The sequence below is a fragment of the Ictalurus punctatus genome, chromosome 22 (genome assembly GCF_001660625.3).
Source record: "Ictalurus punctatus breed USDA103 chromosome 22, Coco_2.0, whole genome shotgun sequence".
NCBI lineage: Eukaryota > Metazoa > Chordata > Actinopteri > Siluriformes > Ictaluridae > Ictalurus > Ictalurus punctatus.
This window is the reverse complement of record NC_030437.2, coordinates 4786193-4813691: the sequence shown is the minus strand read 5'-3', so window position 1 is coordinate 4813691 and position 27499 is coordinate 4786193. Positions and strand designations below refer to the sequence as shown.

Sequence of the window (27499 nt, the reverse complement as noted above, 5' to 3'; positions counted from 1 at the left end):
ACCGTAACACTCCTACTAACAACTCCAAATCTAATACCAACTGTAATGTTACAGTTTAACCAAAATGCTAATGAGTAATGACAAAACACGATTTTAATTTTTTTTCCAGAGCACATTTAAAACAGCTGAAGCTGACCTAAAACTACCTCTGCTGAGATGAAAAAGGCACATCAACGTTATAGCACATGGCATGCTAACATAAAACAAAAACACACTGAAAGATAATGAAATATACAAAGCATAGATCCCCTTAATAAAGTGACTAAGTGCACACATGGCATAAAATACCAAGGGTTAGATATAGTCATAAGCCAAGGAGAAGCTTGATTTCAACAAAATGCCACCATGGTTAATGAAAAAGGGGAGCCCCAGTTTGGCCTTGTATTGTGGTGCAGCCCAATTTCCCTGTTAAAACACACCTTATTTATCTATAGCAAAATTCTGTAGAAAATTACCATACTTACTCGACTCCAGACATGCAGTAGGTTCCTGTGGTATCCTTATACACATGATGTCATGCTAACTGGTTCTGACTAGCCTTTGTTATTTTTCTGATAGGCTTAACCTTTCCTTTTTTTTCTTTTTTTTTTTTAGTTAACCGTACATGAAAGTGTTCAAGCAAGAATGTCTGTTTGGGTTCTACACTATGATATCAGTTAGTTCTCCATGCCTTTGAGCCTGGCAGTGATTTCACCATGTGGGTATAGCGACTGGAGCAGCCAAGCACAGCTATCTGTGTTTTTGTTTGGGTGCTCGCTCATATTGGAGCGTGTGTGTGTGTGTGTGTCGTGGGTGCGTGAGGACTTTTGGCATTGTGCCGGAATGCATTTTGTGCAGCTGTTGCATAATTGCAAGAGGGAAAATGTGATTGAATTACAGAGGGTCTCATGCTTCTGTTTAATTTTTTAGGCCTAGTGGTGTTTTATGAGAACATAGTTTTTGTCTTCTTGTCCTCTTTTTTTTTTTTTTTTGGTCCTGAGATTGTGTTTATGATGAGTTTTTCATATCCGTTAGCAGAAAGGCTTTAATTAGAGATAGAAATGATTGTGCTGTTTCATCCCTATTTAAGGATGAAAAATGTTAATATAAAAGCAAATTCTCTCTGGTTTATGGATTGGAGCAGGCTATTCCGTCATTGAGGAAAGTGACTGTGATGCGCCTCAGTAATGGGACATCTAATACATTCACACATCCATAATAAGAGCATATTTAAAAATGAACAGTATTACACAAGCAGTAACTCTGGCTGCTGATTTGCCCACCAGTTTAGGTTCTTGATTTGGTTTGCAGTGCAGTCTGGGATATCGGCTAAGTGCGGTTTCACAACTCCACTTCTGGATTTTTCCATGATCTTAAAGCGACTAATCCAACACATCATCTCATTATCAAATGCTTCATGAGCTGGATCAACTGGGCTGGGATTAGAGAAACCTGAAGCAGTCTGGGGTCATTGAGCGTTAGGGAAGAGTGTAGGTGAGAGATGCAGTGTAGGGTGTTACTACAGAGTAAACTTTGTAGTGCTTCAATTTCTACATTACACTTTTGGGCTCAAGAATCTGTATTGTTGGTACTGTTCTTGGTACATTTAGTATGCATTTTTCACTTAGAAATGTGTCCAAGGAGCTCCATCTTTGCAGTCATCTCAGCTACGTAGCTAACGCTCATATTATTGAAGTTGGCTTGCTAATTAAGAATTAACAGGCTAAGCTAAGTTACCTTGCTTAATTTAGTATATTGCTTTAACAAACCTATGTAACTCACCTAAAAACTAGATAGTTAATGACACATAACTGGGTCACATTCTTACTGAGAAATTGCCTATAATAGATACGTTAATCTAGCTAAAACTTTCTTGGACTTTATTTTATCTGTTTGTGGAGCACCATGAGTTTTAGGGCCACAATGTCCTTGACGTTGTAATCGTAAAACATTGCGTCTTGAATTTGCAATCATGAAGAGGCCTTCAATTTCTCTCTGACAGGATGCCAAGCCATAAGGATCATCTAGATTTGAAAGTGTCTTTCAGTCATTTGTTTTGATTTGGTGCAAAGCTAGCTATTTTAAACACTCTACTGTATTTACCCCATTTCATAGGTTCCACACACGGATTTAGCCATATTATTTAAAGATGTTATGCAGGTGCTGGATTCTCAGAGTGGACCAGACTGTCGCATCTTACAGCAATCTGTACTGGCCCTAGATTTTTCGCTGTCAGGGCTTTGCTTATCAGATGAATAAAACGGCTTCTAGTTTTCTGTGCACTGTGGCTTGTGGAGGCCTGTTTTCTCTGATTACTAACGTCTGTTATTGTTATGACTAAAACGGTATCCTGAACAGTTCAGACCTGATGTGAGCTTAAGAGGAGGAAGTAGTTGGGAATCATATCAGACAGTGGATGTTTAGATACTAGGGGTGTAACAGTACACTCCGGTCATGATTCGATTCGATTCATGAGACCGACTTCACAATTTTATTCAATTAAATTCTCTGAACAAAATTTGAATCAAGAAAAATTACTGAAAAGACTCTTTTCTTTTTTTTATTTCTGAATCATAAACAGTGCAAAAGAAACAGTGCAATTTTGTCTGTATAAAACTAAAGAAAGAAAAATTGCTATGAACAGAGGTTTAATCCTGTAAACAAAATGCATTTCCCCATATCTTAAAAATAACTACATATATAAATTCTCCCAAAAAATCTCTGACCCACGGAAAGTACCTGAGGTGTCATTTTAACTGAAAACAGAGCTCCAAAGTCGGCTAAAATGCTCGTCTTCTGCAGCCTGTTTTCTCGGGCACTGTAGATTGCAGTGGGGCTGGTGTTGTTTGAAAGTTACTGAAGAGCTATTTTTAGCAATTCTAGCATGGTTGTGTATCCACATAACCTATAATGCATGTTGGCCATTTTGTTTCAGAGCTATTGGTCTCATCACGAGTGCAGATGATTCCTGGTAATCTCGTAGGCTGTCCATGACCGGATGTGATCATGTGACCAGCGAGCTCTCTAAACATTTTAACTCTTCTCTTTGGGTTGTGCAGATTGGGACCCCTGGTGTTCAAGCGGTACAGTTGCATAGGATGTTAGATATTGTGTACCCTGTTAGATACACAAAAATAAAAAAGTGAAAATGTTTGCTAAATATGGAATAATTAATGACAAGATGTGATGGGGTAAGTTACTGCTTCAAGTTGATTTTAACCCCAATAACATCACATCCTAAAGTGTTTTATTCCTTTTTTTTTTAAATAACAATTTGCCATCTAATGCAGTATTTATTTGTTAAATAACACATTGTACTTTAATGTTTTGGAACATCTGCAAAACAAGTTAGTTCCTGTTATACAAAATGTTGACACTAGTGACTCCTCTCAGAAAATGTAACCTTATTAACAATTACGCACATTTTAAATCCGTTCAAGTCCCTTTATATGAGCTGTTACTATGGAAATGATAACATTTTAGGAGAAACACATTAATATGATCCTCTGATTTGCAGCTGCACTACTGTCTGAGCTGCTGTTATAGAAAATGAATGAACACCACCTGAATCATCCAATCAGAATTGAGAATTCACAAGAGCTACGGTATAAAAATGTTTTACTTTGCTTTGCAGGTGAAAAATTATTACAAAATGCTCAGGATGTGAAGGTTTGTTGAGTCATAACCCTCAGACGTAATGCAGTTCTGTGTCGATGATATTGACCCTGACCCCTGAACTGGAGTTTAAAAATAATTTAGAAAAATCGCTCTGTGAATGAAAACCTGCTGATGTCCTTAAAAAGGGTCTTGGTCACTTTTACATCCGTCACTCTCGGAACTCCGCCTGATTGGACTGAGATGATAGTGCTGTGTTTTTTCTTTCCTTCCATCGTTCATCTCTCCGTCCGTCAGCACCAGCGCTGTGTTGTGTAACACAAGGATGCTGTGTGTGCAGGAATGTGTCCCAGTATCTCAGTATGTGTGTGTGTAGTCTACTCAGAGCATCGCCATTGGACAGATTTGTTGTGTTAATCCTGAGTCACGAGTCGGTTTACTGCATCCAGGTTAATCTGAATATCCAGCAACATTTATTTATACCCCATCACACACACAAACCCAACACTCCTTGGATATGATATGGGCAATTCCCAGTGATAAAGTCAGGGTGGACGCTGTCTAGACACAAATAGTATCTTTTTGGTGAGATGCGAGGATACAACTTCCTGGCAATTATAATGTTATAATTATTTGTTAGTGTTTAGTAGTCTGTACTAATGCACTTATTTATCAAACTAACTCACCATATTTCATTACATTGCGTTAGCTACCACAATACATTACCCTCTTCAATTAAGTTTCTGGACAACCAAAACACAGGACTACGTGGCTCCCGCTGAAAAAAAAAACATAGTATCAACATTCTGGAGTTTTGGAGGGTCACATTTTCTTGTTAGTATAAAATTAACAAGCTTTAAGTAAAATATCATCTTTCATATATGGAATGCAACTCAAAGTGCTTCTTGGTGGGTTTTTTACATTTTTTAAAAGAACCCATGTCACGCCCCTCTTCATCTCCCTGCACTGGCTTCCTGTAGCCACCCGTATTAAATTCGAGGCCTTGATGCTCACTTACAAGACTTTGTCTGGAGCAGCACCCTCCTACCTCAACTCTCTCCTGAAGGCTTACGTTCCCTCACGCAATCTGCGATCGGTTAATGACTGACACTTTGTAGTGCATTCTCAGTGTGGCTCAAGTTCCCTTTCCAGGACCTTCACACTATCTGTCCCTCAGTGGTGGATGAACTTCCAACCTCAATCCGGACAGCAGAATCTCTCAATATCTTTAAAAAACAGCTAAAGACCCACCTCTTCCATGAGCACGTAACTAACCCCTAAAACACCAACCCACACATTATCCTAAAAAACAAAACAATTTACACACCTCTACTCTGCGCACTTTGCTTCCCTAGAACTCGATTATAAATCCTGTGTGGTAGCACTACTTGTATTGTTCTCCGCTTGATATATCGCTTTGCTTGTATTTCCTCATTTATAATTCGCTTTGTATAAAAGCATCTGCTAAATGAATAAATGTAAATTTAAGTTGTATAAGCTTTATAAAAAGGCAGTGTAGGACAAGCTAGTGTTTGTCCTTGGTTAACACCTTATTCAGCTCTTGAATTATGTCACATTAACAGAGCAGGTTAGTAGTTAGTTCATTAATTCTGCCCCAAACATCTGTATATCTAGTATCTCTGCATGAAATAGTACGAAAGTAATGAGACACTTGGGGGCATGCAATATGGGAGAATAATCGATGACATAAAGTTACTGTTACTAATGCAAGATTACATGATGTATTATTTTCCGATAACAGCAGCGTTTTATTTCTTATCCCACAGCAATCTGCCAACAGTTACACTTCCTTTATAAATTAAAGAACAACACGTCATACTTTTTATCTGTTTATAGTTACATTTAATGTTGTAGAACTTCCAAGAAACAGGTTAGTTCCTGTTATCACTTGCATTATAGCAGCTATACAGCAATTAGTTATTCCCTCACTAAAACTAAAGAAAACAAAAATGGCTATGAAGAGGTTTAATATTGCAAAATGCATTTCCGCATATCCATTTTAGCTGGAAACAGGGCTCCAAAGTCGGCTAAAATGCCCCCCCTTCTGCAACCTCTTTCTCGGGCACTGTAGATTGCAGCGGCATGGGGCTGGTGTCGTTTGAAAGTTACCGATGAGCTATTTTTAGCAATTCTAACATGGTTGTGTATCCATATAAACAATAATGCGTGTTGGTCATTTTCCTTTTCAGAGCCATCGGTCTCATCACAAGTGCAGATGATTCCTGTTAATCTCATAGGCTGTCCATGACCGAACGTGATCATGTGACCAGTGTGCTCTGTAAATACTTTAACTCTATGGGTTGCGTAGATTGGGACTCCTGGTGTTCAAGCACTACAATTCTTGGACACCGGTGACTCCTTCCAAAAATGCTTAATAAAAGTCTCACCATATCCGTAATTACACAAGCTTGTTTTTTTCTATTTATAATATAAAGTCTATTTAATATGGCGCGTCCACCATACAATTTCCTGTGCAGGTTGTTATTATTAGTATTAGCTTCTGTATATTAATATTGATATCAATAATTCAAAGTGCAGCTGGATGATTAATCACCATCTTCTGACTAATAAAAATAGAGAAATATGAAACATTTTGGAATAAGTTACCGGTAATACGTGAAGGCTTGTGTGTAGCATATTTATTTTGGCACTGCGTTTAGTGTAGTAGCACGCGATTTGGAATGAAACCTCAGTAAACCGTGAATGTTATGATACCTGACAGGTGAGCCGAGTTGTGACGTGTGCTAGTGCTCACACCGTGATCCTGTCAGAACTCGTGCATCGTGCACCTGCCCTTAGGTTACAACAAGCCAGGAACGGTTATACTGAGCAGGAACGCAAAAAAAACAGAACATCATCTTGCTTGCGTAGCAGAAAGTAATAAAATCGAGGTCATTACGCGGCGGTCACAGACACAGTAGCAATGTGCTTTGTCCTGCGAGTCGTTGGGGAGTAAATCCACCTCCAACCTCTGAGTTAATAGTCACAGGGTCGTGCACGATTAGAATCCTGATGCGTTCTGATCATAATGGAAGATAGGGGTTTATATTTATCACACACATTTTTGTGTTTATGAATTTCACTTCACCTTGAAGTGGTCACTTTATATATGGAGTACATGTGGAACCGAGAGTTGTGAGCAGTCACTGGATTATGAAGAATCTGTCTCTCACTGTGACCTCTGAACATTTAAACACTTGCCTCAGATGCGTGCCGCTGCAAAGCATTATGGGCTTTTACTGCCAGAGACTTTGTCAGTCCGTTCACGATTTCTCTGAGGTGGTTTATTTTTTTTTTGTTGCGCCCAAAAATGCTTGATTTTTCCGTGGCTTTGAAAAACAAATTTCCGATGCAACTTTCAGATTTTTTTGCAGGAAAACCACTCGAATTAGCCAAATTGCAATCGCACGAAATAGTTTTGCACGGTCTTCACAGTGAGGTTTGTTGGTAAACGAGACCTGTTTGACACACGTGAATCGAAGAGGGCTTCGACTAAATGCGTGCGGTGATTGTCACATGACACGTCTTGGTACAAACCTGCAGAAAATGTTGAAAAATTGCAAGCTCCTTCAAATATTGTGGAGTTCGCTTGACCTTGCGTTCGTTTTTTGAGGGACTGTTTTCCAGGAGGCATAGAAAGCTGTAAAGGTTACTTTCTCGATTTGTTGCCGTTCTGTTATTTCCTCTAGTGCTGTCTGTCTCTCTTATAGGCTTAACTCTTAACTCCGCCCCAAAATGCACATTCCTATACAATATGCAGTAATATAAGGAATGAAACACGTCAGTGACGGAACGGAGTTACTCTGACAGTTGATTCATTTTCTATAACGGCATGTTTTATTCCGCTTTTCCCACAGCAATTTGCCCTCTGCAACAATTCCCATCCTTTTATTAATTCAAGCGCAACACATTATACTTTTTATCCGTTTGCGTTTACGTTTAATGTTTTCGCTGACATTATAGCAGCTATAAATGTTCTTTCCTCCAACTCTGTCCTTCTTTCTTAGTTCTGCTTTTCTTCAGTGCAGCCTTATCAGCTTTAAGATATCTGTGTGTGTGTGTGTGTGTGTGTGTGTGTGTGTGTGTGTGTGTGTATGTGTGTGTGTGTGAGCAAGAGCAGCGGGACAGAGCTTTCCTGTCTGCTGACAAGCAAAAAAAAAAACATTTCTTTCACGACTCATTTGTCTTCCTCATTCATTCTGATAATCTCCTCCCATGTCTTTGTGCCCTAGCGAGATTTAGTGGCACCTGTAGTCTGGACACGAGAAGGAGGCAGTAAGCCAGACATCTCATGTCCTCTGCGGCTGAGAAAATCATTAAAGAATTATTTCAGTTGGCCGGTTATTTTGTTTTTTTTTCCCCCCCTTCGTCTGGGTTACGTGAGCTCAGAAGAGTGCAGGACAATGTTCTTCTCTCGGTAAATCCAGGAAGTCTCCGTATTTGGACGTCTCACTTGGAAAAACTCTGAGAACCGTATTGGATTTTTATTTATTTATTTATTTACACTGCCAGATCAGCACTCAGTGGCCCACCTCAGGCTTCGGGGTGGAGTTTCCACTAGTCAGTCGGGCTGAGGACAGCAAAGCAGGTTTATCTTCTTACCCTGCTATCGAGAGAGAGAGAGAGAGGGAGAGAGAGAGAGAGGGAGAGGGAGAGAGAGGGAGAGGGAGAGAGGGAGGCGTGTCAACACATTCCCAGCCTACAAGGAACTTGCTCAAGGAGGAACACATTCATTCTGCCGGGATCCACTCTCTCTCTCTCTCACACACACACACACACACACACACACACACACACACACACACACACACACACACACACACACACACACGGTCTGTTTCTGATGCTCGTGTCCATTTCTCGCCGTGCTGTGGACTGAGTGTTTCGAGCTGCGGCGGTCCAGCAGGATGCACCTGGAGCTGGACTGGCACCGGCGGGTCACACTCACCACCATGCTGCCGTACTTCGTTGAGAACGCCGTGCTCACGCAGCGCGAGATCTACCGCATGTGAGTCAAGAGATGTCCGAGCACCGTGCAAAGCTCTTATGCACCCTTGTTGTTGTCTACAAATTTTGCCTTTGTTGTTTATTAATACAGTTACTAGTCCTCATCAAATGGAACTACAACACACCACTGTTGCAGTTTTATTCATAACTCTGGTTTGTAGAAATGTTTCTTTTTTTTTGTTATTGTGCAGAATTTCTTTACATGCGCCTACACAAGAGCGTTGTACAGTACTGGGAACGCTGGGTGAGAGGTGGGCGTACACCCTGGGTGAGATGTGAATTGATTGGCGGGCACCATGCACTCACTCACACACACAAACACACGCATACGTTCACACACTCCTTCACACCTATGGGCAGGTTAGTATAGCCAGTTCACCTATACAGTGGTGCTTGAAAGTTTGTGAACCCTTTAGAATTTTCTCCTTATCTGCATAAATATGACCTAAAGACTGAAAAGTAGACAAAGAGATCCCGATTGAACAAATGAGGCAAAAATGTTATACTCTGTTGTTTATTTAATGAGGAAAATGATCAAATGTTACCATCTGTGAGTGGCAGAAGTATGTGAACCTCTAGGATTAGGCCACGAGTAAACCAGGAACTCTGGAGAATTAGAAGTAGAGGCAAGCGTGCAGAGAAAGTGTTGCGCATGAGTGGGTTTCGGATGTGCAAGCACTGAGGCACGTATACCACCTTTTCCCTCGCTCGTATGGTCTTCACTTCATGTTTGAAACTTTTGGGGCGGTGGCGATAAGGAGTACGCTGTAACGGCTGTGATTGGTCACTCACAACCTATACGCTTTCTCGTGGAAACAGATCTTGTTGTTGTTTATATTTCCCAAAATGGCAGCGATGAAAGCGAACTTCGACTGAGCTAAGTACGTAGCAAACATGAGCAAGTAAGGCCATGGGGTTTATTTGGTGGCAGTGGTGGTTTAGCGGTTAAGGCTCTGGGTTACTGAGCGGAAGGTTGGGGATTCAAGCCCCAGCACTGCCAAGCTGCCACTATTGGGCCCTTGAGTAAGGCCCTTAATCCTCTCTGCTCCAGCAGCGCTGTATCATGGCTGAACCTGCGCTCTGACCCCCAACTTCCTGGTATGCTGGGGTATGCTAAGAAAAGAATTTCACTGTGCTGTAATATATACGTGACCAATCTGTCCTTTGGCTCAGTTTAGCTGCAGCTCAAAAATTCACGTCGTGTTTGGTGCACTTCTTGCAGTTGAGTCGATTCAGAGTCAAAACACAGTAGAGTTCACTTTGACGTAGACTGAGGTCACTCTGCTCAGACGCTCTTGGTCCAGTTTAATCTAATCGCTGTGTACAGGCCTCCCGAAAGAACCGCATTGAAGAGGTCAAAGCATCAGGGTTCTATTCAAATGGACTACGCTGTGCATGAGCAAAAGCATCTTTCAATTCATAGGTAGCTGATTGACATGACGATACAGCTGCGTCATTGCCTCGTTAAGCCATGTTGTCTTTATAAATGAATGTATACAGAAGGGTTGGGCAGAATCAAGTGCACAGTCATATATTGTGAAGAATAAAAAAAAAAACGACTTGCACGTCAACACTACAAACACACATTTGAAATCTCTCTGAGGAGAAAGTTTCTAACCCATGGCGTGCTTTGTGAGCAAGCTGCGTTGAGAATGAGGGCATTGTGAACCGAAGCCGGGCATTTACCACATCAGAAAGCGTTCATTGTGAGAATACTTTGTGCCGTTTTAATAGCAGTGATGCTTTCAGTGGTGTTTGGCGGAACATCGGTCCTGCTGACTGTGAGGTCTCGTTGTAGCGGGGGTCAGAGTTTTGGTGCAAGATGTGGCTGTGAATCATCCAAAAAATAACTTACTTCCTGTTATTACTTGCATTAAAAAAAGCTATCAAATGTTCCCCCACAAGCCTTGTTTCTATCTTTCTGAGAAAACTGATGTCAGATCCCAGGGTCCTCAGAAAGTCTCAATTGGGGCCTTGAGCAAAGCGCCCAAATAATGATAATAATGTTAATGAGTCTTTATTGATCACATATACATATGCACAGTGAAATTCTGTTCTTTGCATACTCCAGCATGTCAGAAAGCGCAGGGTTAGCCATGATGGAGCACCCCTGGAGCAGAGAGGGTTAAGGGCCTTGCTCAAGGGCCCAATAGTGGTAGCTTGGCAGTGCTGGGGCTTGAACCCCTGACCTTCTGTTCAGTAAGCCAGAGATTTAACCGCCAATCCACCACCAAACACCACAAAAAAACTCACATGTAAGTCACTTTAAAGTATAATATAAATGTAAATAATGTTGATTTAGGAAAAATTAAATATCAAGTGCCCAGAAATTGAATGAAATTCTCATAGAAGCGTAATACGTTATAGTTGTTGCCGCACCTAAAGGCCTGACCGTAAGCCTGAAGTGTTTTTGCGGCTTACTATCATTAGTTCAGCTTTCCTTTACCGATCCGTCATAACACGTCTGTCTAATTGACACGTAATCCACCTGCAATTAGTGCATAAATTAGCATGAGTAGCTCAGGTACCTGTAAAAGCTTTTTGGTGTGTGTGTGTGTGTGTCAGTGAGTGCACGCACACACATGCTTGACGTTCTCGTTTTTCGCGATAGTGAGTGTATTTTTAGTTCGCTGTAGATCACGGCGTGTGTGATAGCAGCCTCTCGTGACTTTTTTTTTTTTTTTTGCATAAAGTGAATGTCCCCTTTATGTGCTCTGGTTGTTTTGAAAACCGAACAGAGTAAACTAGTAATGCCAGAGTGAGAAAAAACAACAACCGTCGCTCTTCGTATCTGTGGCTTGAATCGAATCTTGGCCAGATCAAAGCTACCTCTCGGGTGGTGTTGCGCAAGCTCCAGTGTGGTTCAGATGCAGTGAGAAAGCAGTCTGCACCTGAATCTACCAAACTGAAGGATGTAATCCAGAGAGACTGTGTATTTTGCATTGGTGGTTGTGTTTATGGTTTTTTTGTTGCTGAAGTGACGCACATAAAGCCAAGGTTCAGAGATACAAAAATACCATGTTTATATAGAATAAAGATCATACTAAATAAAGAATAGGGTGCACAAAATGTTACTGGTTATTTATGTATTTTGTCCCTGATTTGGTCGTTTTGGACTCAAGCGCCTGTGATCGGTGCGTATGGGACACGGGAATTTCCGATTATTCATGGTGAACTTCCCACTCAACACTTGAGTGCAAACGTTAATGTAAAACGAGCGTCACGCGCCGCTTGCCTTGAGGCAGAATGACTGTGCGGTATCGTCCACAGAGACCAAACTGAGCATGTAAGGATTGTCGCATGAAAAGTACAACAGATTCTCAGCCTGTGTATCCGGCGATGGCTAGTCCTGATGTTATTATACCTGAGGGAGAATAAAAATGATCGGTTTGCAAATAACGTTTGCTTTTGGACCTAGAATTAAAAAAAGAAGCGCTATAGTGTCGATGGCCAGAATGTTATGGGTATAGGTTTAAATGAAGAGCTCGATGTGGATTCTCGAGTGGGGTTGTGAGAGAAACGCGCATACATAATTCAAAATAATATTACAAAATCAGAGATGAATTTTACGTGCTAATGTTTTTAAATGTTACCGGGACCTTTCCCATAGTAGGATACGCAAGGTTCGGCAAAAAATACGGACCATCAGGTTTTAAAAACCTCTCATGTGGCTTCAAACCTTCCGAAAGGTGTGCTTTGCGTACCAGCGTTCTAGATTTTTTCCAGATTCGTAAATATGAATTCGAACACAAGTTCAAGGAGTTGTCGATTTCAGACGCAGCTCATGTAGACAATCACAACAACGAAGGTTTTAAAAGAGTTTTTAAAGAGATTATTTTCCTATAAAACCACAACACTTCCCACTACATTGGTGCATCAAGGAATTTTCAGGATTTTCTGTACAGGATTTCAGGGAGTTTTATTTTTTTGTGTGATTGTCACGGCAGGCTGCGGGCTTTTGCAAAATTTGCGATGCAGTTTGTGGAATTTTTTTTGTGCTTTACTTATTTATTTTTGTACAAAATTACTCGAATTGCCGAAATTGCAATCGCACGAGACCGGCCAAACTGCTCTTTCGCAGTGATGTTTGTTGGTAAACAAGACCTTTTTAGTTGTACTCGTGTTCGATGTACGTGAATCGACGAGGGCTTCGGCTGAACGACGTCACACGACGCGCCTTGTCCCAAATCTGCAGAAAATTTTGAAACACTGCTAATTCTTCATTCATTTCTGCGATCCTGGAGGAACTGAATATTACTTTGGGTTTTTAGTATTTTACGTTACACACGTACGCTGTTGACATTAAAAAGTGTATCGTTTATCTGGAATTTTTTTAAAAATGTAGGTTGCTCAAGGCTCAGATTTGCAGAAAATTCATGTCCATTTGGGAATCTGCGCAGTTTACTCTAATGTTCATAAACGTGGAATATTTTTTTTGTCCCCCATATCTGACCACCCACATGAAGGTTAAACCCACCCCCACTCACGCAGGATCCCAGTCCTGATGCACACATCTACATCGAGAAATGAGCCACACGTCTGTCCGGATAGTGTCGAATCCCGCAGGAGATGTTTTCGCATGTCATCGTCGTGATCAGTAAACAATAGCGTCCCTCGCTTACGCAACACAAAACAACGATTTCGGTCTCGCTGCAAAACTGTTAACATAATTACAGCCTTGGGTGCGAGTGCGGTCTGTTCTGCTCGTCGTTTTCTCCTCTCTCTACGTGTTTTGGTTTCTTGTCACATCCATCACTCTTGCCCCCCCGCCAGGTCCTCACATAGTGGCATCGTTCTCAGAAAACAGCGGATTAAAAGAGAGAAAGGAGAAAAGGCATGAAACAAAAGCCCCTGTAATCCACTGACATGCCTACATCTTTGTACAGAGCGCAACTTTGTCTTTTGAGCTAGGGCTGAGATTGAAGGACAGAGACGAAAACAGAAGGAGAGAGGGATAGAGGGAGAGTCGGAGGAGGAGGAGGGCTTGACGCATAACTCCTTGCACAAAGCTGCTTCTGTTGGTTTCTTCTTCTTCTCTGCCGGCTGCTGTGGTCAGGGTTTCTCAGGACATCCAGTCCAGTTAAAGCGAGACAATGGCTTAAAAATGGAACAGCTTGACTCAGCGCAGGGTCACGACCACAAAAAAAAAGAACAAGCATGACCTCGGAATATCTCAGCCCCCGATGTTCAGGTCTCGTTCTAGTCACACGCGAAGCCTCATTTACGAACGATGGATCACATTCCTTATTATTCCTCTCGAAAGAAGAAAAGCGTTCACAAAACAGATAAACAGTGACATAGTGATGAACGATTTTGATTCGATTCACTTGAGGTTCCTCCAACCCAAACCGACATATGATGAGTGTTTACCTTCTGTGACCTTTTTTCGACTGACCGCCTTCTCGCCTCACCTGTCTCTGCTCTGGAAAGCTCTGAAAATACAACCTGTTACTTTTGAAGGCACGACTCACGCTCGCTCCTGTGTTGTGTCGTGCCTTTGTCTTCGTCAAACCACCGCCTCGCACGAAGACTCTGGAATTTGCAGCACGCGGGACGGCGCCCGGTAACCTTACAGACGATAATTAAAACCCCAGTGTTTCAGAGTTCCAGCGCTGACTCAGTGCTGGATTTCCCCCTTCTGACCTTTTCTGAGCATGCTCAGTGCAGTCGGTGTGGCACAAGGCATTTTAGTGTGTGTGTGTGTGTGTGTGTGTGTTAGGGATGTCACGAGAACTGATACTTCGGTACTAAGTCGGTACCAACATTCTTAAAATGTGACTGTACTTGTTTTTCTGCACTAGCATTGGAACCGATTCTAATGAGGGTACCAAAGTTGCAATCCGGACCTGATGGGGGCAGCAAATACGAGCAAAATTAGCTTAGCTTAACCCCGACTCGGAGGAAAAGAGAGGAAAGCTAGTATCGGTTTCCGGTGTGCAACCGATGCTATCGTTCATCTCAAACAAAGCGAGGAAACACCTGGAGTTTGGCGAAGCACCTGAAAGACGGTCCTATATTATGTTTGTTTGAGGCAGCTGGCATTGTTGCCGTGAAACCAGCTAAAGTTATGCTCCATACTGCAATGCTAACGCATTGCAATGTTATAAACTACCTCCTAATGGTCCACCGTGCATCGCCATTCAGCCCGTGTCCTGTCAGCTAAATGTAGCGTAATGTCACTAATAATTATTCACCTGTTCATGCTTTTAATAAATCTTTTTATCCTGACACCATATCAGTGAATTTAAACTAATGCTTGCATTCAGAGTATAAGGTGTGTGTGCGCACGCGCGTGTTTAGGAGTGCAGCTCCACTCATTGTCAGACAGTGTTTGATAACTAAAATACCCCCACCCCCCTCTCTCTCTGCCAGTATCAGCCAGAGGAGGATGTCCTCCAGGAGAGTTTTTAATAAAAAAATTGTATTTTATTTTTATACCACACCGTGGTGTCGACTTTGGTATTGAGTATTGTGTACTTTTGATGGAATCGGTACCGACTACTTGATTTTTGGTATCGTGACATCCCTAGTGTGTGTGTCAGGGCTTTTTTTTTTGCTTGGCGTTTGAAGAAGACCGAGACAAAAAAGTATCCAATCTGTGTAGGTTCAAAACGTGTTTGTCTCTGTGTCTCTCTCTGTTCCAGTCTGAGCGAGAGCTTTTTAATGGTGAAGGGAGCTGCGTTGTTCCTGCAGCAGGGCAGCAGTGCACAGGGTCAGAGGACTCACTCCCACCACAAACATGCAGGTAAGCGCGCACACACACACACACACACACACACACACACACACACACACACGCACACACACACACACATTCATGAATCCAGCCACGAACATACAGGTGAGCTCCTGCACAGATTTGTGTGAGAGATTTCCTTTCACTTCCCCAGAGTGAAAGGAAATCTCTCACACAGATTCGACTCTCACTCTCTCTCAGCCAATCACAACGGAGCAAAGCGCTCGGAATAGGGTTAGGCGTGAATACTTGCAAAAGACGGCTGATGGACAGAATGAAGCAATTTGAGGAGTGCCAGTGTACGTGTAGGACTGGACGTACTCTTACCACCTCGAAGTGAATTATTATTTTTTGACAATTCGCCAACAATTAAAAATGTAAACAAGTTCCCATGGTCACTTACATTCTAGCGGCTGGAAACGGTCGCTCCTTCGCCATCCTCGCTTTTGTCACCGTCCTCACCTTAATAAGACCAACTTGTCACGTTACTGAGAAACACAACGCCCCGAAGACATTGCTGACGTGAATGAACACCACCTGACCAATCAGAATCGAGAGTTCAGCAGCGATGTCATACGATACGCTGTAATGCAGCGTAACAAGCGCATGAATGAAATGAACATGACGTTTTTGTCGGACCACGAAACGGATATGGGAGACAGGCACACGCTATATATATTTAGCGAATTTAAACGAGAGCCGTAGTGCCTCTGTGCGTTCATGTAGTGGTTTTTGTTTTATCGTGCATGTAAGAGTCAATCGAGTCGATATATAAAGTAAGGCTGGGCGTTACGGTGGAATAACATCGATACTGCGATATATTACATCACTGTTTTTTTCTGAGATATTGTGATATGTTTTCTTATTCATTTTGAATGTAAAAAAAACAGGAGTCACAAACAGACTATAAGCAGCTGATTTGGTCTCGAAAATTTTTATGTAATCTTTAAAAAAAAAAAAAATTTGCTCATTTTTTATAAACAAAAATGTCTCTTTTTCATAACTATAAAAAAAAATTAAATAGTTTTTCTAGACATTAGATAAATTATCGTCAGTTTTTTTTTAATGTATACATCCAACACTACTGTTTTTTCTGGCAAACATATACTGTGTATCGTGATACATACTGTGTATCATAGACATGAGACTCGTGATGTGATATTTTTGGCATATCACCCACCTCTATATACAGAAAGAAAGAAAATATATCCAATAGTGCTTTTATTGCGGATTTTCATCTCTGTTCCTCTATCACGTTTTTGTTTGTGGTTGAATCCTAATTAATAGAGATCAAGAGATTATTTTTTTATTTGTTTATTTCTCAGTCCAAGGATTTCACCATTGCAGAAATGAATGCAAAATCAAGGAAACGTTTTATTTTTTTTTACATTTTTTTAATCTTTTGTATAAAAAACGTGCATATGCGTTTGTGGGGATGAGTCAGATGAGCGGTTTAGCGGCACTTACACAAGGAGACGCAAGTCGAGTGCTTCTGTTCTGTGTCCATAATAAAGGGATTCTGGGACGTGAGAATACTTTTTGAATTTGTTTCAAAAACGCTGCTCTATAAAAAGCTCTTCATTTATCGCATTTATACATCTGAGCAGTTGAGGGTTAAGGGCCTTGCTTAAGGGCCCAGCAGTGGCAGCTTGGCAGTGCTGGGGTTTGAACTCATGACCTTCCGATCAGTAACCCAAAGTCTTAACCACTAAGTCACCACTGCTGGTAAATATGCCGTCCTGCTCTTCGGATGTCTCGGCGTTCCCTTTCGCTGTCAGTTTTAGCTTCGATATTCCTTCAGGATGTTTTTTCTCCTTTACGCCGCTTACCTCGTCTGATGTTATCTGTGTGCCTTATGCGGCTGCTCCCACGTGATTCGCTGTTGCGGGTCGCCGGTGTTCAATTTTACACGTCGGCTTTGAATCCGCGACCGTTCTGTTTTCAGAGACGTAAGACGGGGAGACGGGGACGTGAGGGGCAAATGTAGAGGGAGATGGAGGGAGGCGTGTGTTTCTCCTGACAGTCAGTATGTTTACATGGACAGGATTACGATATTAACCCGATTAAGACGATACTCTGATTAAGAAACTAGCATGTAAACAGCGATTATTGATGACCTTAATCCAACTAAAGTCATACTCGAAGTAAACACAAATGGAATTAAGACGTGTGGAGTATTCCTGTTTTAGTCGCATTATCAACGTGCGTCACAGACACGTACACACCTTAATCACACTATTAACGACGTGTGGGAGTTTTCACTGCATTGTGCGACAGGACACGTATACACACGGCAGCGCTCAACTGTTTGACCACAAACAAAAGAGCACGGCTGCCTCCAAAACCGCGTACTTACCTGCTATATAGTAGGTAAGTATGTAGTTTGGTACGCAGCACACGGCTTCAAGCAGTCGTCTATTTGCACGTATAGCACAATAAATAATTAACTGCAGTTGAAGTTTTCGTAAAATTAAAAATGAAACACCCAAAACTGTATACGGTACCATAATGAAGATGAACTGTATACCGATACATGAAATTCTGGAGGGAACGTCGGACGGCGTGGCGTGGGGACGTAATGACTTAATCCATCTATGTTCTATAACATGTAAAACAAAAACATGAAAGGAATATTCTAAAAGCAACTCATGTAAACACCTTAATCACAATATTGTCTTATTCAGAATAAGGTCAATAATTAGATTACTGCTGTCCATGTAAACGTAGTCAGTAAAAAATTTTCAGATGTACATCAGATGCTGTGAACTCGTTGTTCAGTGGCTCTGTGTACTTGTTCATATTAACGTGATGAAGTGTGATTCATTACGTTTTATTGTTTAAAGCCAGTTGGAACAAGCGAGTTGACTGAATGTGTTACAACTCGCATACAAAAACCTCTTTAGTATTTATGTAGCATTTTTCATATATATTCTATTATTTCATATATTCACGCCCTTTAAAATGCAGCTCAAATTTTAATGTAGAATGTGTGTTAAAAAAAAACTAGAATAAAAGCACAATGATTAAAACAAAGTGAATTTTTCTTTTTTTTAAAGCTGAGATGTGGAGGTTACTCTTCCCCAGCACTCGCAGAGACTCGTAGTTTAATTTTCGCTCTATTAATGTTGCCGCTGTTCAGGTTTGTACAGTTCCCTGAGCTTTGCTACAAAGCTGAATCCCTTCCCGTAACAACTGGACTACATACATTCACGGCCATTTTAATAGGAACGCCCGTACCCCAGCTCATTCGTTCAGCCAATCACATGGCTGCAGCGCATAAAATCATGCACATGCAGGTCAAGGGCTTCAGTTCACGTGAAACGTCAGAATGAGGGAAACGTGAACTCCGACTGTGGTCAGTATTTCAGGAACTGATTTTTTTTCTTCATACAGTCTAAATGACAAACATTCACAGTTCTGTGAGTGGATACGCCTTGTTGATGTGAGAGGTCAGAGGAGAATGGCCAGCCTGGTTCAACTGACAGGAAGGCTACAGTAAACTCAAATAAGCACTATTTACAACCGTGGTGAACAGAAAATCATCACAGATTGTACAACACATTGAACTTTGGGTGGATTTTGCTATAACAGCAAAAGGCCACACCTGATTCCACTCCTGTCACCACTCCTGGACACGGACTCACCCAAACTGGTCTTTTTCCCCCAGTCAGTCTGTTTGTGTTTGCATTCATACTAAAAATACAAAATATAACTGAAAACGTCTGTTTAATACTTAAATATATTATCTATTAATTTGCCAACCTTTTATACACCTATAGGAATGATGCAATTGTATACAGTAATTACAAAAGCTTTGTTATTCTGGTTTGTTTGTATTATAATTATCTATAATTATCTAAACGAAACTCCCTGAAGTAAGAACCAGAGTGACGGGCTGTGACCATCTCTAATCTTTTCTAAAATGGTGTATAAGGTGATCACTGCCACTGCGTTCATGTAGTAGATCGTATAGGGGGAACCTTTCCTCAGCTCCCAGGTTGTTCCAGCTTTCAGCTGTTCTACACTTTCCATATTTAGACCCTTCAGCTACACCCTGATTTCTAATGCTCAAACTGACTTCAGTTCTTCTTCTTCTTCTTCTTCCTCTTATTATTATTCTTATTATTCTTATAATAATAATAATAATAATAATAATAATAATAGGGGCAGTGGTGGCTTGGTAGTTAAGGCTCTGGGTTACTGATCAGAAGGTCAGGGGTTCAAGCCCCATCGTTGCCACTGTTGGGCCCTTAAGCAAGGCCCTTAACCCTCTCTGCTCCAGGGACGCTGTATCATGGCTGACCCTGCACTCTGACCCCAACTTCCTAACATTACTGATTTATTTGGGGTTTTTTATGTCCCTGTAAAATTTTCACATTGTCACATTTTCCCTCGTAAATGCGCTCAAACAGACTCTAGGTTGTCAGGCTTCGCGAGTGTGGCGTCGCATGCGCTTTTGCCACAACCCGAGGTTAAAGGTCAGACGTCAAAGGTCAGGGAGTGACTGGGGGATCAGGCTGGTGCTTGATCAGCAGAAAAGCGTCTTTGATCCAGAGCTGCATTGCAGACCTGCAGGTGGAATGTTTGCTTCTCTTTTCCTTTTTAAAGACGTGGAACAGCAAATCAAATGTCCTGTTATAAAGGTCAAAGCTTTCACTCACGACGAAGGGACAATTTTAGAACGTGTTCCGAGTACCGATGTATGCTTACGTCATTAGGTTTATAGCATGGGTGTGCAATCTTATCCGGGAAGGGCCGGTGTGGGTGCAGGTTTTCATTCAAACCAAGCAGAAGCCACATCTGAGTAAAGCCAACATAAACTGATTAAACAGGTGGAATCAGGTTTGGCTCCTGCTTGGTTGGAATGAAAACCTGCACCCTCACCAGCCCTTCCCGGATAAGATCGGACACCTCTGGCTTATAGGGTGCCTAAAAAAAAATTTTTTAGAAAGCAAGAACCAGCTGTAGATGTGCATTCCTACTAGCACGTTAGGCCAAACCTGAAACCAGGCATCTTTCCACTTCCTTAAATCCTGGTTCTATTCAGATACGGGGCTTTGTCTTTAGACTTTCTTTTTTTCTCAGACATGCATTCTCACCATGCCAACGGTGGCAGCGTGACTCACCCCTGCAATGATGGATCATCACTCCAGTTACCTGAAGTGTTGCCAGAAAAACAGAAAGCAGGAACAATAGCCACAGAGGCAGAGTGTAAAACACCATCTGACCAAGTGCTGAACTGATAATTAACGTTGACGGCGGTTTAGATTTACAAGCTCGTCTGGCCGCCATCTCTCTCTCTCTCTCTCTCTCTCCCTCTCTCAATCACTCTCTCTCTCACACACTCACTCTCTCTCTCAATCACTCTCTCTCTCACACACTCTCTCTATCTCTCTGACACTCTCTCTCTCTCTCTCTCTCTCAGACCTGTGCAGACTGGGGCCGTGCCACACATCCACAACATCCAAACAAAATGTAAAAATGGTCATTGTTTAGAGAAACTGGTTTTCCAAAGAGCTTGTTTTGCGTCTCAGGTTTTGTTGGAGGTAAGGTCAAGGTTGGTTTTGTTTTTGCTTTTTAAAATTTATTATTTAAAACCTCTTAGCAGACTCAATTCTGGACTCAAAAGGTGGTGGTTTTGGGTGGTAACTCGCGTCAAAACTCTTTATGCTAAGGTTCAAAAGGTTAAATAGTCTTTAGGTTATGCCTCGTAGACAAGAAAAGCAGAGCAATTTGCCAAGCATTACAAGTCCAATGACAAACTTTTTTTATCAATTTATTGTTATGTCATGGAACATCTGCAAAATAGTAATTGTATTCACACACGTTATAAAGCATCTATAAACATCCATTCCCACACAAGCATCCTATCTTATTTTTTTGTTTGTTTGTTTTTTTTCACTCTTGAAGTTAAAAATAAATACAGCTTGTTATCTGGAACAAGAGAAACCAGAAAGGAAAAACAACTCTTCCGTCCTGAAGACACCGGAGACATTTCCTCCCAAAAAAAACTTCACTGTATCAACAGTTATGTCAGCCAATTATGCGACACCTGCGTTGGCCGTTACTATAGAAACGATAACATATTAGGAGCACCAGATTAATATAATGTTTGTACAAACTATTGTTAGAGCTTCTCTTGTAGAAAATGAATCCACACTTACTGACCAATCAGAATCAAGAAACGGAAGACAACCAATCAGAAATGATCGTTTCCCATGGCCGTGGTGTAACTGTTTTTATTCTTTGTATAACATGTTGATACTCAGTCTGTACGTCTTGTACTCTGTGATTTTTAATAGATTTAGATTCTGATCCCTAGAGCAGCGTTATCTGTGGAAACTTCACATTGCATTATAGTGTGTGTGTGTGTGTGTGTGTGTGTGCATGGCTTTACATACTTGTGAGGACCAGAGTTAGATTGAAGAAAAACAAATATAAGCCTTGGGTCCTCAGCGTTGTAGTAATCTAAATTTGAACACGTGTACGGACGCTGCGCAGTGCTCTGAGAGCTGGCTGGCTCCGTCCTGTCGTCCTCACTCATCGAGATGTGAATCATTCGTTCCTCCCCGTTCCTGTTGTGTCTCAACTCCATAAATCTTGCGCTGGTTTTATTGCCATTATGCTTGTGTTGATTTACCACACACGGTATCAAGCAAGATGAGCCGGATTTTTTTGTTTTTTTTAAAGAGGTCGAGTCATCAGAGTTGTGTTTTAACAGCGTATTTTCCTATTTCGACAGGAGATTTACCTCAGCACCTACAGGTGATGATCAACATTCTTCGCTCCGAGGACCGAATCAAACTGGTGAGCACATGCAAGCATGTCTGAATGCGTTTTATTGACAGCTGTAGGCCGTGTCCCACTTTGTCTCATCCATTAACCAATGAGAACATGTTCAAGTGTATGTGCATTATTGTGTGTGTGTGTGTGTGTGTGTGTGTGTGTGTGTGTGTGGGGTTGGTTGGAGAGTATTTCATGGTCCTGTTTGTTAGTGTGTACGGAGATGCACGCCGAGGTTATTTTCCTCGTATTACATTAGTATGAAGATCAGACACAGTCCTGATTAGTGGGGACTTTTTTTTTTTGGCCCTGTTTACACAAATTTTCAGTGACCTGAGCATAATCTCATTGCATTTCTCCACAGCAATAAAACAGGTGTTAACCATACGCATATATATATAATATACATACATACATACACACACACTTAAACGATGCTGACAATTCTGTGCGCGGTTGTCATGAGGCCATGTGGATGCATTACTGGTGCTCCTTCTCCATTCTGGAATATAAATGGGTGTCTATGGATGTAGGGCTGAGAGATATGGACAAAGTCTTATATCACAATATGAATAATTTCATGTCTTGAAACGATACGCATCATCGTGATTACCTTTTCTCTAAACTCGATGCAAAATTGATCTGTCGAGAAGTGGTTTTTGAGACATTGCCGTTATAGACTATATAGGAAAACGTCTATAAAATAGACTTTTTCTATCGTCCTACAGTTTGAAGCGCCATATTGCGCAGCCCTGTATGGATATAATACATAAAAATCACATTTCCAAAATATCAGCTGTAACAAAACTGGATTGTAGTGGGAAAATGTTACATATCGATGCAGAAATTTTTATTTAATTGCTTTATTTATGTTATTTTCTGTATTTAAATCAAGAAACGTTCCTTTATTTTTTCCACACATCATGAGCGTCGTCTTTGGCCGTGTGTAGATGGATGTATCTGGATGTACTGCTGAAACATGTGGTCTCTAGGCTCATTTTTCCCCAGGTAGCTGGAAAACCTTGGATATTCGATCTTTTTAACCAAACTGTAATGACGGACCACTGTGTGGTACCTCACTTGAATAATCTGCACCAGAGCGACCTCTGGGGGTAAAAAAACAATCAAGGGTTTTAAAATTCACGCAAAGTGCCACATGGTAAACTTCACACTTCGTTCTTTCGGTAGTTTCAGCGTGTCATCGAGGATTTAATAATGCATTACATCTCACAGAATCTCCCAGTGTGAACAAAGCGCAAGATCAGATCTTTCGCTATCTAGATATCGCTAATGGGATGTTTGTCGCTCACTGTTTGCTGTCTGCTTACATAAGTGATTGTGTGTGTCAGGCGGTGCGGTTGGAGAGTGCTTGGTCAGATCGTGTGCGGTACATGGTGGTGGTTTACACCAGCGGCAGACAGGACACTGAAGAAAACATTCTGCTTGGGATGGACTTCAACAATAACGACAGGTAAACACACACACACACACACACACACACACACACACACACACACACACACACACACACACTACAGTAGTTTGCCTAATATTATATTATATTTATTGGACCAGGGCCCTCTTCTTTCTACTTTGCTTAAGGTGGCTTATTTATTTATTTATATTTCTTGAGCACTTTTCTGTTCTTCTATTGGCCAATTGAGTCACTACTGAAAAAAAAAATCAATCAATGGCTGTCTTGGGTTAGTTCATCATCAAGGTCAGTGTCAAGTTTTTCCCACCATCAATACCTTTTTCCCCCCACAGGGTCAAAATGCCCTCACTGCAAAGCAAACACCCTATAAATATACAGTTAATATACACACACAGGTGTAACCACTCACTCATTACCCGCTTGTACACTGCGAATCCTCTGCATGTTCACAGCCGGTGCTTGACTACTACGTTTCTTGCAGTGATCTAAACATTTGTGTAACTCTGTGGATGAGGAGGTTTTGTACCCATGCTGTAGTTTTGGAAACTGAGAGAAAACAGAGAATTTGAGCTCTTTTTTGCGACTTGGCTGAATCTCCTAAAAATGGATTACAAAACTGGAATAATGACAAAGTATTTTCAATTTGACATGTCGTATATCTTCTTATATTTGCTCCTCTGTTCATGTACACTATGCTGGAACAAAAAAAAAAAAAACCTAGCACAAGTACTTTATATTTTTGAAACATTCCCTTAGGATTACATTGAAAACATGCACTGATGGCAAGTATGAAACAAATCCAAGACGTTGATGCATGACTTCTCAAGCTCAACTTTGACCCTAGCTTTAGAGGCCAAATACCAAAGCCTAATCAAACTGCGAGATAGGAAAAAGGCTTAGCATAAGCATAGTTTTGCTTAACTAATAATGAATACAAAAGTCAAACTCATTAGCTACCAAAAACCAAGACCTAATGAATAAACAACTTTACCCTTTGCTAGCAAGCTGATTATTGTAATTTCTCTTATCCCGCACTAGCTCAGCGAAGGTGTATCTCAGACCTGACTGAAATCAGAAACATGACCCTGGTGGTTTGAGTTAGGTTCGGTTAGACAGATCAGCCAAGCTTTACGACACTGCATTAATCTCTGTGGTTAAGCACTCATCAAGACGCTCTGCGTCAGCATGATGGGCTGCTCGAGCCAACGGTGTGAACAGCTGCAGTAATAGACCAGTAGCAAGACTTCACATGATTCAATTCAGCTGAAGTCATGAGGATTCAAGTGAAGGAAATCATGATGGAGAAGAGTATAGCTCTACTGGACTGGTTGCCCCAAATGTGAAGAAAGAATACTTTAAATTCCACATTGTATCATTTCTCAAATGTTAGGATTTACTAAACATCTCTTGCATACAAAGCATGCTTTTTGTCTTGGATTTACAGTTTTGGTTGGTGCCAAAAAAAAACCCCAATTAGTCAAATATAGTCGATCAGCCTTGACATGTTTGACGTTTACATCATTAGTTTTGCACTGGAGCTACAAAGATAATGTAACTAACAAGTAAGCTACCAGTTTAACCTGTTAAACATGACTTCATCATTTTTCAAGTTGCATTGCATCTATAACGTCTTCTGTTATACTGTAGTGACAAAATATCAAAACATTTCCTTTTGCTCACTTAGCAATTTTGAATAAGGCTTTACGCTCCGCCCACTTCACATTATAAATCTTACGAACCACACAGTAAGCCACATTTGTATTTGTAAAACTGTTTTTCCTTAAATTTATTTGTTCTCTTTATCCAAATCCAAAAGATTCCCAAAATGTTGATTATTATTTGATTGACGTTGGATTTTATACTGAAACTGGCTTCAAATATTTTTTTGACAACAGCTCATGTTTTCTTGATTAAACAAAGTAACACAAAGTAATCGCATTCCAACAAACCGTTCTGTAAAAGTCTTTCTGTTGAGAGTGAACGTGCATTTGAAATAATTTCGTTGATTTTAATTAACGTTAATTCTAATTATTAAATTTTTGGTTTTATTAAGAATGCAAACTTATGCATATTTAATTAGACAATTTGCATAAATAAATAAATGTAAAAAATTCCAATATAGACAATCTTTGCCAAAGATTATCTGATGTTTAAAAAAAAAAACCTGTTAATAATGCTTTGAATCATCACACACTCGCTACAAACAGGTGTGTCGAGTTGCTCAAAAAGGTTTGTGTATACGGTTTCTGATAGCGTATGGCGCTCTGACTTATAGAAATGGACAAAAGGACGTCATGGAGCTAAATACAGAGCGAAAGCTGAATTACTTTCTCAGTCAGGAGGCGTTGCCCAAAGACTGAACGTGTAATTGTAATTGCATGTTAGAGATCGTGATAGTCAAAGTGATAATATAATATTATTTGTGATGTCAGGTTTGTGCAATGCTGTAGTCTATAGACTAAAAACATGTCATATGTTACATGCTAGCTCAATTAGCCTCAAGAAGTGTGGCACCCGGCAAAAGTCTCAGGTGGTTTTTACTTTTATGCTGTCAGATATGAAGCTTGCAGGACAAAAAAACCCACAAAAACATTAGTACGTTTAGTAACTTGGGAGTAACTGCTCTATCTTTATATATCTATATTTTGGAAAACAGAATCTACAAAGTTTGTTAGAAAATAGCGTGAGCAGTTACGAACTAAAATAGTGGGCGTGATTGCGATTTTTTTGTGTGTAAATTACTGTACAATGTTCACGTAGGATATTTGTAGAGTTGGATAACAGTGTTGTGTGTCCTTTCCTCCACCCCCCCCCCCCCCCCCCCCCCCTTCACCATAAAAGCTGCTCTGTAGGGATGGTTCTGCCTCTCTGGAGCGACACAAAGATCCATTTGGACGGAGACGGGTGAGTGCATCCTCCCCTACTGGTCAAAACACGCAAATGCAGCCTCGGCGTTTGTGAATGTTGTAGTATTCATCACCGAATGTTAAAAACACTTTTCAAAAACGGTTGTTCTCCCATCTAGATGTTATAGCACCAGCAGTGTTTTAATGTGTATTTTGTTTGTAATGGCGTATGTGGCATCTCAGTGATTTTGAAACATATTCCGCGACTGGTGTTTGAGCAGGATATTCAGGTTCAGAGCTCTGATTTATAAAATATTAATGATTATAATGATGGTTATAAATTTGGGTAAAAACTGTGTATTAGTTTCTCAATTCCAGACAGATTTGAGATCATATATTATCGTAATATCACTCATATTCTTACTGGTATAATATACATGGCAGCCTAGTGCGTAGAGTTGAAGTATTTTGTAACGTATTCTCCATGTTTCTTTACTGCTATGTTGTGTATACAGCTCATTTAAGGTGTTTAGGAAGAGAATGTAAAACGTCCATGAATTGTACTGCATGCGAAAGGCCAAACAGGAAGTCAAAACCATTTATTCCATTTCCAATCATTAAAGAGGAAGCATTAAGCTTTCTGAGTGGATGCCTCGGTTGACCATTTGCGTTGTCATCTGCAGGGGTTTTAGCGTGACAACGGCAGGACGCACACACATCTTTAAACCTGTGTCGGTTCAGGCCATGTGGTAAGTCGCACACGACTGTGCATCTATCAGTGTGGGCTCTTACTGTCCACTTAATGGAACAGTTCTGTCAGAAATAAAATGTATAATACTGTATGTTTCCGCTGATCACCAGTGGTAGTTGCTAACGGAGACATGTTTAATGTCCAAAGATTGTTTGTAGTTTTGTATCAGAATAAGTACGTTTAAAAAAAACAACAGCAATGGAACTAAAATGGCAAATGTGGTATAAAAGAAATAAAACGCATTGGGATGTGGGGTGGTGTGGTAGAACTCAGGATGAAGTGGAGTTACTGTTACCTCCCTGAAATCGATTATATTGATATAATAA

General features: G+C 40.8%; 1 protein-coding gene across 3 annotated transcripts in view; it reads left to right on the top strand.

Annotated features, from left to right (window-relative positions):
• The window catches only part of ssh1a (slingshot protein phosphatase 1a), a 56106-nt gene that overhangs the window by 16031 nt on the left and 12576 nt on the right, over nt 1–27499 (top strand). Inside the window, exons 1-6 of one of the 3 annotated variants that reach the window (XM_017452139.3) lie at nt 8314–8623; nt 15267–15367; nt 22101–22165; nt 23491–23612; nt 26418–26480; nt 27106–27171. In XM_017452139.3, the coding sequence (XP_017307628.1) occupies nt 8523–8623; nt 15267–15367; nt 22101–22165; nt 23491–23612; nt 26418–26480; nt 27106–27171 (518 nt within the window). In that variant the 5' untranslated portion in view covers nt 8314–8522. Of the gene's footprint in view, nt 1–8313; nt 8624–15266; nt 15368–20810; nt 20905–22100; nt 22166–23490; nt 23613–26417; nt 26481–27105; nt 27172–27499 lie in introns of those variants that run through there. The other 2 variants (XM_017452138.3, XM_017452140.3) reach the window with 2 other exon arrangements.